Genomic DNA, 11,182 nt, shown 5'->3' with positions numbered 1-11,182 from the left:
GTTGCTGTGAATTCACGTCCAACTCATGTTGGCTTCCTCTACGCTCGTACGAGTGGTTGAACGTGGGTTCCTCCCAGCGAAATGCTGTACGTCGTCGTAAAAGTAAAACATTCTTGAGTACAGCGTAAAATACCAATCAAATATATAAATTTTCTACTTGACATTACACTGAGTGGTGCCAATTTGATTGTTCCTTCTATATATCATGATATTTATTTATTTATTTTGTTTGATTGTTGTTTTATGATGACCAGGATTAAAGTGGGAGGAAGCCGGGCAGAACCCGAGGGAAACCCAGGAACATCCGCAGGTTGTTAGCAGACATCCCACGTACAGTCGGATAGTAAACCAGCATGAGACGGTTTTAAAACCACAGCCATGACACTGGTGAGGGTCTCTTGGGTCAATATCCTGCGCTGGCACGCTAACCACCTCGGCCAAGGAGGTCTTCCACATGTGTTACAAAACCCTGTCTTTAAATATTGTATTATGTTTTTTTTATTTTTTTATTTTTATTTGTGAGTGTCAGACCCACATTTTTCGCTTTGTGTTTGTTATAGCCAGCGCTGTGATTCAGTCGAGGGTTCTCGAGGATTCGGTGTTTATGAGTTTAGTGTCATTGTAAAAGGAGTGTACACTGTGGAAATATGTATCACTGTTGTAAGCATGTTTACGATCAAACCTCCAGAATTTTCTTTACATTAGTCTATAAATAGGAGTTACGGAGTTGTGAAGCTCACAGTCATTTATTCAAGTCCACTTCTGAGCAGTCATTTACTCAAGTCCAGTCGAGAGCGGTTATACTTACTCTCATTCACTGTGAAGGATTTTGCTGGGTTTGCAGATATCGGCTTTTACGCCATTCAACATTCGTCATTTTTACTCCATTTTCTGTACGCAGATCTTTGTGAGCATGTGTTTCGCCACTTGCAGTTTTTGGGAGACGTTATTTTGGAGCTTATATCGATCATTGCCTTTTTGTGCCATTACGCACATTTCATACCAGTTTACCCTGAAAGTGACTTTGTGTATATTTCCGAGGAGTGAAACATACATCGACAGCTCGACATCTACCAGCCCGTCGTTACTGTCAACCCGTCCGTCCTGAAATGTTACCCATTCACAGACAGTTGGGGAATAAACCACTTATCATCCGTAGATTGAGGAATTTATCTTAACTGTGGATTCTATATTTACCTGGAGTGACTCGCCTTTGGAAACCGGAATATTCCATCCAGATTTGGACGCAGTAAGAGACTACATGTATATTTGTAATTGTTTGTACTGTTTTGAATATTATTGTCAGCTGTATTATTTGTCTATTTTGTTCAAATATGTGTATTGAACTTGTTCAAGTGTTAACCTTTACACTTAACCAAATAATACTTGGCTAAAGTCATTACACTAAGGCATTAATATAAACACGACGGATTTGAAACTATATGTGGGTACGTCAACCGTTTGAAAGTTGAGAATAGTCCATTGTGTCGATTTGTGCATAGCCGATAGTTATTTGTTAGTTCTAGAATAGCATAAATGTAAATGTATGTTTGAGGTTCAGTTTTATAGTATTGCTTGAATCGATTTATTTGCCTCAGTATTACACGCTAGACGCTAGTTTTGACCTATAAGCTGACGTTTTCATGGTATGGGTTAAGGCCATTATCGCACCATTTTACTATGGTATGATAGACCGACAGAACGATGAAATGACACGATGACACAATAGAGCGAATCGATAGAATGATAGAACGAAGCGAAAAATACGCTTCATGCGAAACGATGACACAGTAATGCGACGCGATGAAACAACAGTAAGCGATGGAAATCTGATGGCTTTCACCGCCTTCCATATTTCAGAGGTTACAAGCACCAGACCAATAACATGAGGAAAAAGCCTCTCGAGGAGCGGAACTGTGAAAGACAAGAGAAGGTCACGTAATTTTCTAGCAAATTTTGTCATTTTGAAGGTTAGCGCAATGTTCAACTAATCCATACGAATCCGTAGGGAATCCATAATCCACCAGTTGACAAGAAATCCGTATCCGCACCCATTAATTACATAGGAATTACTGGCGATTTTATGTAGATGTGTGACAACCTCCTATGAATTTATGAACTTTACCAGGTGAATGAAGATTGATTTTTTTCTTTATTTCCTTAATTACCCTGAAAAAGTAATTCATAACAGATCCATATTATATCCATAAAAGACTCATAAACAATCAATTAAAAGACACTTAAGCAATCCTTACATTAAGTTGATTGGGTGGTGTATTCCCCTATATACTGCACGCTGGTATTGCTGCTTTTCAAATCGTTGCTTGTGAGGAGCAGTTGACTTGAATCAAGTGACCTGCTTCTACATGTATACTACCATTGACCCGATAACCTATGGCTATATTTGAGAGTTTAAACCCAGTAGAAGGCCGTTTGGAGATTTGGTGTAAAACTGTATTTACAATGTGTGTTTGTTATTATGTCTGACCTAAAGCCAATGGAATTCAACTTAAACAAAGCTGGTTGTTGTAAACAAATCTTCGCATTTGACTTTATCGTTTATGGTTTATATCGTTTCTTAATGCGAATAAAAGCCAGTTCTTAACAAGATGTATACCCAAATCTACAAGTCTTCCAACTAAAGAGTTCAAACAGTTCTCTCTATCTGTAGTGTCAGATACCTGATGACTTGACAGGCGAATTCTGTTTGATGAGTCCCGTTGAAATAACGCTTGTTAAAATTACTGATATAGTAATCTATATGTAAAAATGACATAAGCAGCTGAACGACACTGATCTTGTAGAACTTTCACTACATAACCTCAGTTAGATGTCAAAACATCACATAGTAATTTGGGATATTGCACCTACTTGTGCAATTTTCGTTTAAAAAATTAGTTGGTCTTGTACTTTAATTTAATATTTGATTAAAATTTCTCTCAATGTTAAAAAGTTGAAGCCGGTCTCTTCGTAGTAGGGTGGTCATTGGGAGCTCTGATGATATAATTCAACAGTCATGATGAAAACGACGTTACATCGTCAAGTTAACAATCAAGCAGGCCATCCAACTCTGCTCTCACCATTGCCAGCAAGCCTCTGACCAATGACGTCATGGCATCAAATCCAGCTCTCCTTGCTTCGGCTTTAGCTTCAAGGGAGGAAGTTTCTATTCAGGAACCTGATGAAGAGTGGTGGTTTACTCCAGACACTCCCATTTCTCCCATCCTTAAACTAAACGCCGCAGAATATTTATTTATTTATTTCATTGGTGTGCAATGCCATACTCAAAAAATTTTAGACCGGTGGAGGCTTGGATGTACACGTATGGGGTTTAAAGAGGGTATGCCATACGTTTTTCACAGTATTATTGTAAGGAAAAGAAAGATGCGTTACTGTGAACAAGGGACCGGAGAGCCTATGGCGTATCGTAGCTTTGAATGAATGAATGCTTAAGTTTTAACGTCGTACTTAACAATTTTTCAGTCATATGCCGACGGCTCGTAGTTCTGATAAACAAGATTCAAGCACGTGATGAGTCATGGCCATGATATTAAAATTGTCAATTTTTATGCTGGCATTTCTTGCAGTCAATGAATCTTAAATCGTAGAAAGAATTTACGATTAAAATTATTTTTATCCACAAACACAGGAAGCACTTCTTAACCCAGTGTAATCAAGACACTTTAATTCTGATGAGAGAGGATGTCATTTATCTGTTTCACTTCTGTGAACTGTTAATAAAATACACATGAAAACATCGTTGCCGTCAGTATCATATGAAAGATGTCTCATGTTTTGGCTTTCCGCACATGTAAGTAAGAAGATTATCACTATGTCAGGGGCTTAATACATGTGCAAGAAACTCGTTCTAGACATACTTTCATAAAATGTCTTAAATATGTATTTCGTCACTATAAGTCACATTTTGGGCGTAGTAGCCCAATGACGAAGCTTTGTAAACAATATATTTGTCAGTGTGCAGTGACAATTGAACATACTGAAAATATGTTTTACTTCTTTTCTAACCAATACTTGTGTTTAAAACGAATTAACCTGTGGTTGGTTGTGGATTTCCTCCGGCCTCTGCCCGGTTTCCTCTCAGGATAATTCTGACCGCCTTGGTATAAGTGAAATAAAGTAAAATAAATGTGATCGCATAGGACAACATGAATCAGGCTCATTTTTATCCCGCAAAATCACATACCTTGTATTCAAGAGAAAGGTCAGGTAGCTGTTGGAGAGATTTAAATACAACTGCAAACAAGTTTCAAGTCGCCTAGAGGTGCTTTATTGGATTCTATGTAGTCAACAGCCGATTTACCTGTGTGTAGGCGTCTTCCTGTTCAACACATTGACTAATAAGTCAGAATTCAAATGCCCCATAGTTATTAAACGGCTGCTTATTTTATTTTTTCGTTACCTTTTTCATCGTTTGACCATTAGACTGTCTTGTGTATGCCATGTAATACGAGACAAAATCAGATTCTTTTAAATTAGGGACCGTGTCAAAATTGCATCTCCGGACCGAGATTGTTTTCATGAGATGAGACTATATTAGACTGCTTAGAGAAAATTTTCCACTGATGCCTTATGCTAGCAGTACCAACATAAGCTATTTTCTTCAAGTTCGTACAGCTGTTATGAAAACACGACCAATTCGATGTGGTTTGTAGAGTTGCTCCGGTCACTCGACGTACAATACCAGTAATAAACACGTCCTCCATAGATAAATACGGAATGTACTCCGACAGGTAGAATAACTTCCCAATCAGATTGTTCGGAATGATGTAATGGTTACCATAGATGTATGGCGGATATACATCGCCTGGGTATTCCTCTTTTGACACACCCCATTTAAACACCTTGCCCCTAAATACTCGAGCACCTTGCCGCGCAAATCCAAATACAGAGTTTGTCGAACTTTTGTTCAAGACGTGTAGAAGCCGGGGAAGATGGACTATGGTGTCTTCGTCGTTCTTTAGCAAATATTTTGCGTCAGGACAGTATCGGATGGTCCAGTACAGAGCTGACATGGATTTGATGGTTAGGTTTTTGTAACTGTCCACGAAATCGGCCAAGACAACGTCTCCATATTCCATGCTTTCATTCTCCAGTTTTCCAAAAATATTCTTATTAGAAGTCATTCCAAATAAAAACATAAGTTTTATCACTGGTAGTTTCGTGCCGTCAGCCCACTGACCAATTTTGGTCACACTTCCCCAAGTTTCCCGAATAACCCAGCGTTCTTCCTGGTGGTCAAACACAGACGGTACGACAATCAGTAGAAACGGAGGATCACCTTGACATATTTCCCGACCGTCAATCAGAAATGAGTAGTTATAAGGGTTAACTTTGTGATCTCTGGGAATGAAGTAAGGATCCAGAGCTTGGTGTTTGATAATGTCCTGCCTCAATTTCAAGACGTAGTCGGTAAAGTTTGCGGACTGTTCGGGTAGCGTCACTAAAGGCGTTGTCATTGGCATCACTGTGTTGACAAAAGTCGTGGCTATTGCTCGCTTGTTAATGACAATGTTGGTATTGGTGCCTATAGAATGACGCCAGGGAAGAGCGCTCCACCAGACGGAGTAAATTGTCAGTAGTAGGGAAAACAACAACACCACCACGAAGTATCCCATGGAAAACCGTATCGGATTCATGCCTCTCTGATGTTGGAAAACAGTTTTCTTACCCAAAGCACATTCAATTAAATTGGATGAGGAAAAAAAAATATCCTTCCAATGATAAATGTGTACCTGGTTATAGCATTTGTAACGTCACAGCCTTCGATTGTAGCTAACAGAATGTCACCTGCACCTATTTAAATTTCAATGCTTCGCGGGAATATTGTAGTACATTGATAAACAATATAAACTGAAGAATTCGAAGATCAATATTTGATTGCTTATATTGTCAGACTGCTGAGTACATAAACCAACCATCTGTACATTAAACTGTATCTACTGACAATCATCCGGTTTGTCGACCGAAACTACATATCTATTAATATAATGTTGGAAAAAAGTTTTTGCACAAAGACTAACATTCAGTTTTAACCTAGGCAACCTAGTGCACTGGAGAGTGTTGGAGGAAAACACTTTCTATACAAGGTAGTAGCTTGAAAATAAAGTCTTGACAATAAGTTTAAATTGTAGATGTAGAAATACAGCTCCTATGCATGACGAAGATGCTGGTCAATGGCACTTGCCACATTGCCATCCGTGTTTATTTCCCTCTCATTAGAAAAGATCTAGCTGTTGGGAATTAAGTTCAGTGGAGTCTGATTGCGTCGTAGCTTAATAGATAACCGCCTCTGTTCCACCTCCCCACACTCAATACCTGATATCAGTTGGAATTATGATCTGAGTCAGATTGCGCCCCGCTTTACCAAATAACCGCCTCTGTTACCCACTCCCTACCCTCAATACCTGATATCAGTTCGGAATCTGAGTCAGATTGCGCCCCGCTTTACCAAATAACCGCCTCTGTTTTCTCTCTCTCCACTTACTTGATATCATTTACGAATATCATTCGAGCCGGACTGCGCCCCACTTTAATAAATAACAAATTAAAACTAATATAGTAAATGACAGACATTTAACCGGGCTTATAGATAACGATGAGTTTTTGTGACTTCAGATGAAATCCTCTACAACACTTTCTGCACGTGGCTGTTTGTTCACGTCCGAAGCTTCCTGAATGCAAATATTGGAACCCAGAAAGTAAATCGAATTTTCACCCACTTAATTATACTGTTACATAGGCGATATCGATTGTATTTAACTAAACACTTCTTTTGCACCCTTTTTAAAGCAAAAACCTGTATGCACAGCTGATGAACCTGACTTAGAATAAGATATTCAAGGCTTTGGTCTGTATAGTGAATGTAAATTATCTACATGTGGTGTATATTACTGGTCACGATTAATGATTTGTATCACACGCTTCAGCGCGAGACAAGCGCATGGAATTGTCACAGAAAAGTACGTAATTTTTTAATTATTATTTATGGGTGTTACTCGTCGTGCACATGACAAAACTTCCTTACTTCGAGCTACACGCAGCCATCAAATTAGATGGACTGGCGTTGGATTACTACACGATGTCTCACTGGTTCAGGGATTGTCTTCTGAGACAACTCATTGAAATACTGGCAATACTCTACAAAGTTCTACTTATAACTTACTTTGGGAGGTTTAACTTAATAGGACGAAATGCATCATTCATCAAACCTCTTCGTGTGTTAATATATATAATATACATAGAGTGTAAAACCAAAGCAGCGACGACAGTGTGATAGCTTGCAAATTGCTCACGCGTAACCGGTAAAATACGGCCTCTTGTCAATTTACCTCAGTTAGGGTTTTATTTAACTGTTCATGTAAATACTTAAATAGTAGCAAATCACACCCCCCATAGGACAATGACTTAAGCAGAATTAGCTACAAAAATATTACAGTGACGTTTCAAAGCAATGCGGCTAAAATATACGAATGCATTATATACCAAATAGCTTATCAACAATGGTCTTAGCGGAAGTTTAATTAATGAATTAATGAACTCGGCATTGTGCCATATGGAGAGGATTCCAACCATACATATTCGCTTATTCTAGCGAGAACATGTTAGACCCAGGACACAATATGAATTTCGACGTGAGTCACACGCCCACCTCGTTTATATTGCCAAACTTTCTCGGCAATCCCATGTCGGTTTCGTACATTCATATTGGCTTGCGGTCTGTGTGTACTTTGCCTGTCTTTTTGTTGACGACAGGAACGGCAAACGTTGACATTATGAGTGTGACTATCTCGCCAAAAAAATTACCCGAAAAAGTTGGATCAGTGCCGTCCATTTACTGTTTACAGCATGATTGAAAATCGAGAATAAAAATATTAGTCACATGCATTAGACTGTTTTTACAGGATAAATACACAGGTAAACATTGCTGATAAATTTCATTAAATAGTTTATTTAATTAAACAACGGGTAGGATCTCCGTTTCTTTTTTTTATAAGCCTACCAACTGGGCCCACTGAAGCCAGTGTTAATAAAAACGATTAATTAATTTATAAAACAGTAGTTACGAATGAGGTGCCACAACAACCTACGCAACACTGTAAGGCGATGAGACAGAGGTGTGTTGAAGTTATTGTCTAAAATATATGTGAATACCTTACATCTGAGACTTTTTCTATACACTTACATCCATAATGTGGATTTGATTGTTATTTTCAAACTTATATACATTCACATCTTCCTCACGACGGAATCCGTGTGTACAGCCTACACAGCAGTGCTTTGACAGCTGACTCAATCTTGTTGGCCGAAGCCGTATGGTGTTGTTCAACATATATACTAGCTGTTCAGCTGTTTTTATGCCATATAAGTTGGAATGTAGGCACTAACATATTGCAGAAAAAAATTAAAGTTATCTCAAGATAACATGGTGAAGTCGCACTCAAACAAATCGTACTCAACTTTAAGTCTTAGTCGTACCGAGCTAAGTCTACCTAGCGATGGGCAGGTCATAGGAAGTAATATTTTATACAGACTACGCTATTGTGCATGTTACATTTTATTAATCAAAGTATTTATTTGGATTTAGGCTACATGAACATTGTACAACACTCAGCATATAAACCGAACTTCTTCCTTTCTTCACTGAGTCTTCTATGCTGAAGGAGAAAGTTAAGGCCGATGTATTCACACAGCGTATGTTTTTGCTATTTAATGTACTAATGTAGTAATTAATGTAAGTTACGTTTTACTCATTATTTGATTAAGATAAATTAAGTTTCTTTTCGTGGTTTAAGTAATAGGAATGAAGTTCTTACCTGTAGTGTGTAAAGCTTACAGCCAGTTTCTGTGATGTTTAACACCGCATGCAGTGTCTGTCGTAGGCTATTTCACTGTCCACCTCAGTGTAACACAGAACACGGTACAAATACTGCGGTCTCCGGGTTAAACAAATAGCGTTTTATGAGAGCAGGTTCCGTGATGATATACATACCACCATACGTACGACCCACAGACTCCCATCCTCAGCTCTGCGCGAGGGCAGCTAAGCGCTGAACTGTGACCAGGGAGTGGTGATTGGGGGGTGGGGGGTGGGGTGGCGGTGGTTGATGAAGTAGGTATGCTGGTTGAAGTGGAGTGGGGAGGGGGCGGTGGGCACAAGTGGTAGGCTTAAGGATTTCACTGGCATCATATCGCAAGCTCGAATCCAATCTTAAGGGCCGTTAAGACGTTCGTTACTTACCTGGAGTGATACCGTTGTTTATCTGAAAATGTCTGAGATTTACTTTACTTACAAACACAGCAGTCGTCTCATAGTTTAAATATTTATTAATCTCAGCGTGAAACATTCCATCAAAATTTTGTTTTGGAAGTTTCAAAGTTCCAGTATAATCTCAGCGTCTTCGTCATGCAGCGCCATGGTTTGAAGCAGAACATATTGTGACGGTTAAGACGACGACACAGATTAACACGCCTGTTCAGTGCACGTCATATTGGTGTTAGGCAAGTGAACCCGAACTTTATGTGAGGTTATATTAGCGGTCTTACGTGCACTGTAGACTGTTTTACCGCCACAATGATCCTGACAATGGAGGTAAAAAAAGTTGAAAATTATTGCAGCGACGATCTGTGACTGAGCTGCCCAGAAAAGATCGATTTCACTGTACATAGCTGCTGTTTATTCATTTGATTGGTGTTTTACCAATATTTCACTTATAAGATGGAAACCATTATCATGGTGGGAGGAAACCTGACAGAGCCCGGGGGTAACCCATGGCCATCCGCGGGTTGCAGGAAGATCTTCCTACGTACCACTCGGGAGCAACATGGAGCTGGACTTGAACAGACAGCGACAGCATTGGCAAGAGGCCCCTGAGTCATAGCGCCGCGCCGGTGCACTAACACCCTAGGCCACGGAGGCCTCTAGCGGTTATTGTGCAATATAAGACATAGTGAGTTATTACGCATTTTAATGCCTCTGGTCTTTTCCCAAAAATTGTATATAGCAAAACATATATATAATGACGTTCAACTTTACCATACTGGGACATTTGAAATGTTTAGATAACACAAATGAAAGATTATGCACTTATACTCCACAAACCGCAGCTCCAAGAAATGGGAAATAGGGGAGGCTACTCTGAGAGCTAACTGTCTAAGCATCGAACTCAATCAGATGCAGGCAATGGAGTAACACTCGCCATTAATTGTGCACATATTTTGTGTTGATATAGACCAATTTTTATCGGACGCTTTAAGAGGAGGAATGAAGGTTTCCTTTGGAGTTCTCACATTCGTAAGACGGACAAAAATATCGTTTTGCACACAAAATGTTTATGGAAGCATGCGAAGACTGCCCATAAAACAAACCTTGCACTTCTTTATCTTTGCAGGAAATCAGTTGATCAAGAAATGTGGAATATTCAATGAAGAACAGATTAAATTTAATATTACCTATCATATGATCGGCTTAATGAGCATTGCAACAATAATAAATAAAGCATGTCACAAACTTATTTATTTAAAGGATAGATGACATGTGTGAAGGAAAGGCCCCTCGTGTGTTCGTGCGTCATGCTTTCTAGACTACGTCGTTGCTTCACAAAGGGCATTTTGTGACAGAGGTGAGCGATTCTGTAGAACTGAATTCAGAATCTCGGGCATTCCGTCTTTTAATTTCTCGACAATTCCAGCACTGTGACTTGCCATTACATTTCGGAAGGAAAATGTACTGTTGATGTCTCTCACATCTTTGAGTGTCAAATTTGAAAAGTGGTGTGTATTGGCTTTACGATATTAACTAAACAGTGATATTATTTTGGGTTAATAGTATCTTAATTATACCTTCACTACACGTGGTCGATATACATTTAAGTATGTAGCCATGTGCTAACCGTGTGTAAAGTGCTCTATCCGGGGTTATACAATAATGGTCCTGGAATTGTGTGAATCTTCCTGTGGGTGTGGAGTGAAATAATCTTTTGAATGACTGGAAATTCTGGAGAAGGATGGAATGAAATATAAGTCAACAGCATAGAGAGTAAAGCCAGAACTTTGATTGTAGTGTCATATAAAGTTGGCAATTGGTCCCATCTAACATCTGAATGGCGGATCTTTGTCGATTTATCATTGATTGGGTTTTATTCCAGCTATTCATGTAAATGCT

General features: G+C 39.1%; 1 protein-coding gene across 1 annotated transcript; it reads right to left on the bottom strand.

The window, feature by feature from the left end:
• Nucleotides 1-3,830: 3,830 nt before the first annotated feature.
• LOC135480883 (beta-1,3-galactosyltransferase 5-like) lies at nucleotides 3,831-5,657 on the bottom strand. The gene is made up of 2 exons (XM_064760847.1): nucleotides 4,703-5,657; nucleotides 3,831-3,877 (listed from the first exon to the last, which is right to left on the bottom strand). Exons 1-2 carry the CDS (start codon nucleotides 5,655-5,657, stop codon nucleotides 3,831-3,833), a joined length of 1,002 nt encoding a protein of 333 aa, XP_064616917.1.
• Between the last annotated feature and the right edge of the window lie 5,525 nt (nucleotides 5,658-11,182).

Source organism: Liolophura sinensis, chromosome 1 (assembly GCF_032854445.1).
Source record: "Liolophura sinensis isolate JHLJ2023 chromosome 1, CUHK_Ljap_v2, whole genome shotgun sequence".
Taxonomy (NCBI): domain Eukaryota; kingdom Metazoa; phylum Mollusca; class Polyplacophora; order Chitonida; family Chitonidae; genus Liolophura; species Liolophura sinensis.
This window is presented reverse-complemented; position numbering and strand designations above follow the sequence as displayed.

What these genes read in the sequence shown, in the direction of transcription:
- LOC135480883 (XM_064760847.1), bottom strand. Translation starts at nt 5,657, where the DNA reads ATGAATCCGATACGGTTTTCCATGGGATACTTCGTGGTGGTGTTGTTG. An exon ending in GGAGGACGTGTTTATTACTG is followed by an intron (nt 3,878 to 4,702) that starts GTATTGTACGTC and finishes ATTTTATGAAAG; the next exon opens with TATGTCTAGAACGAGTTTCT.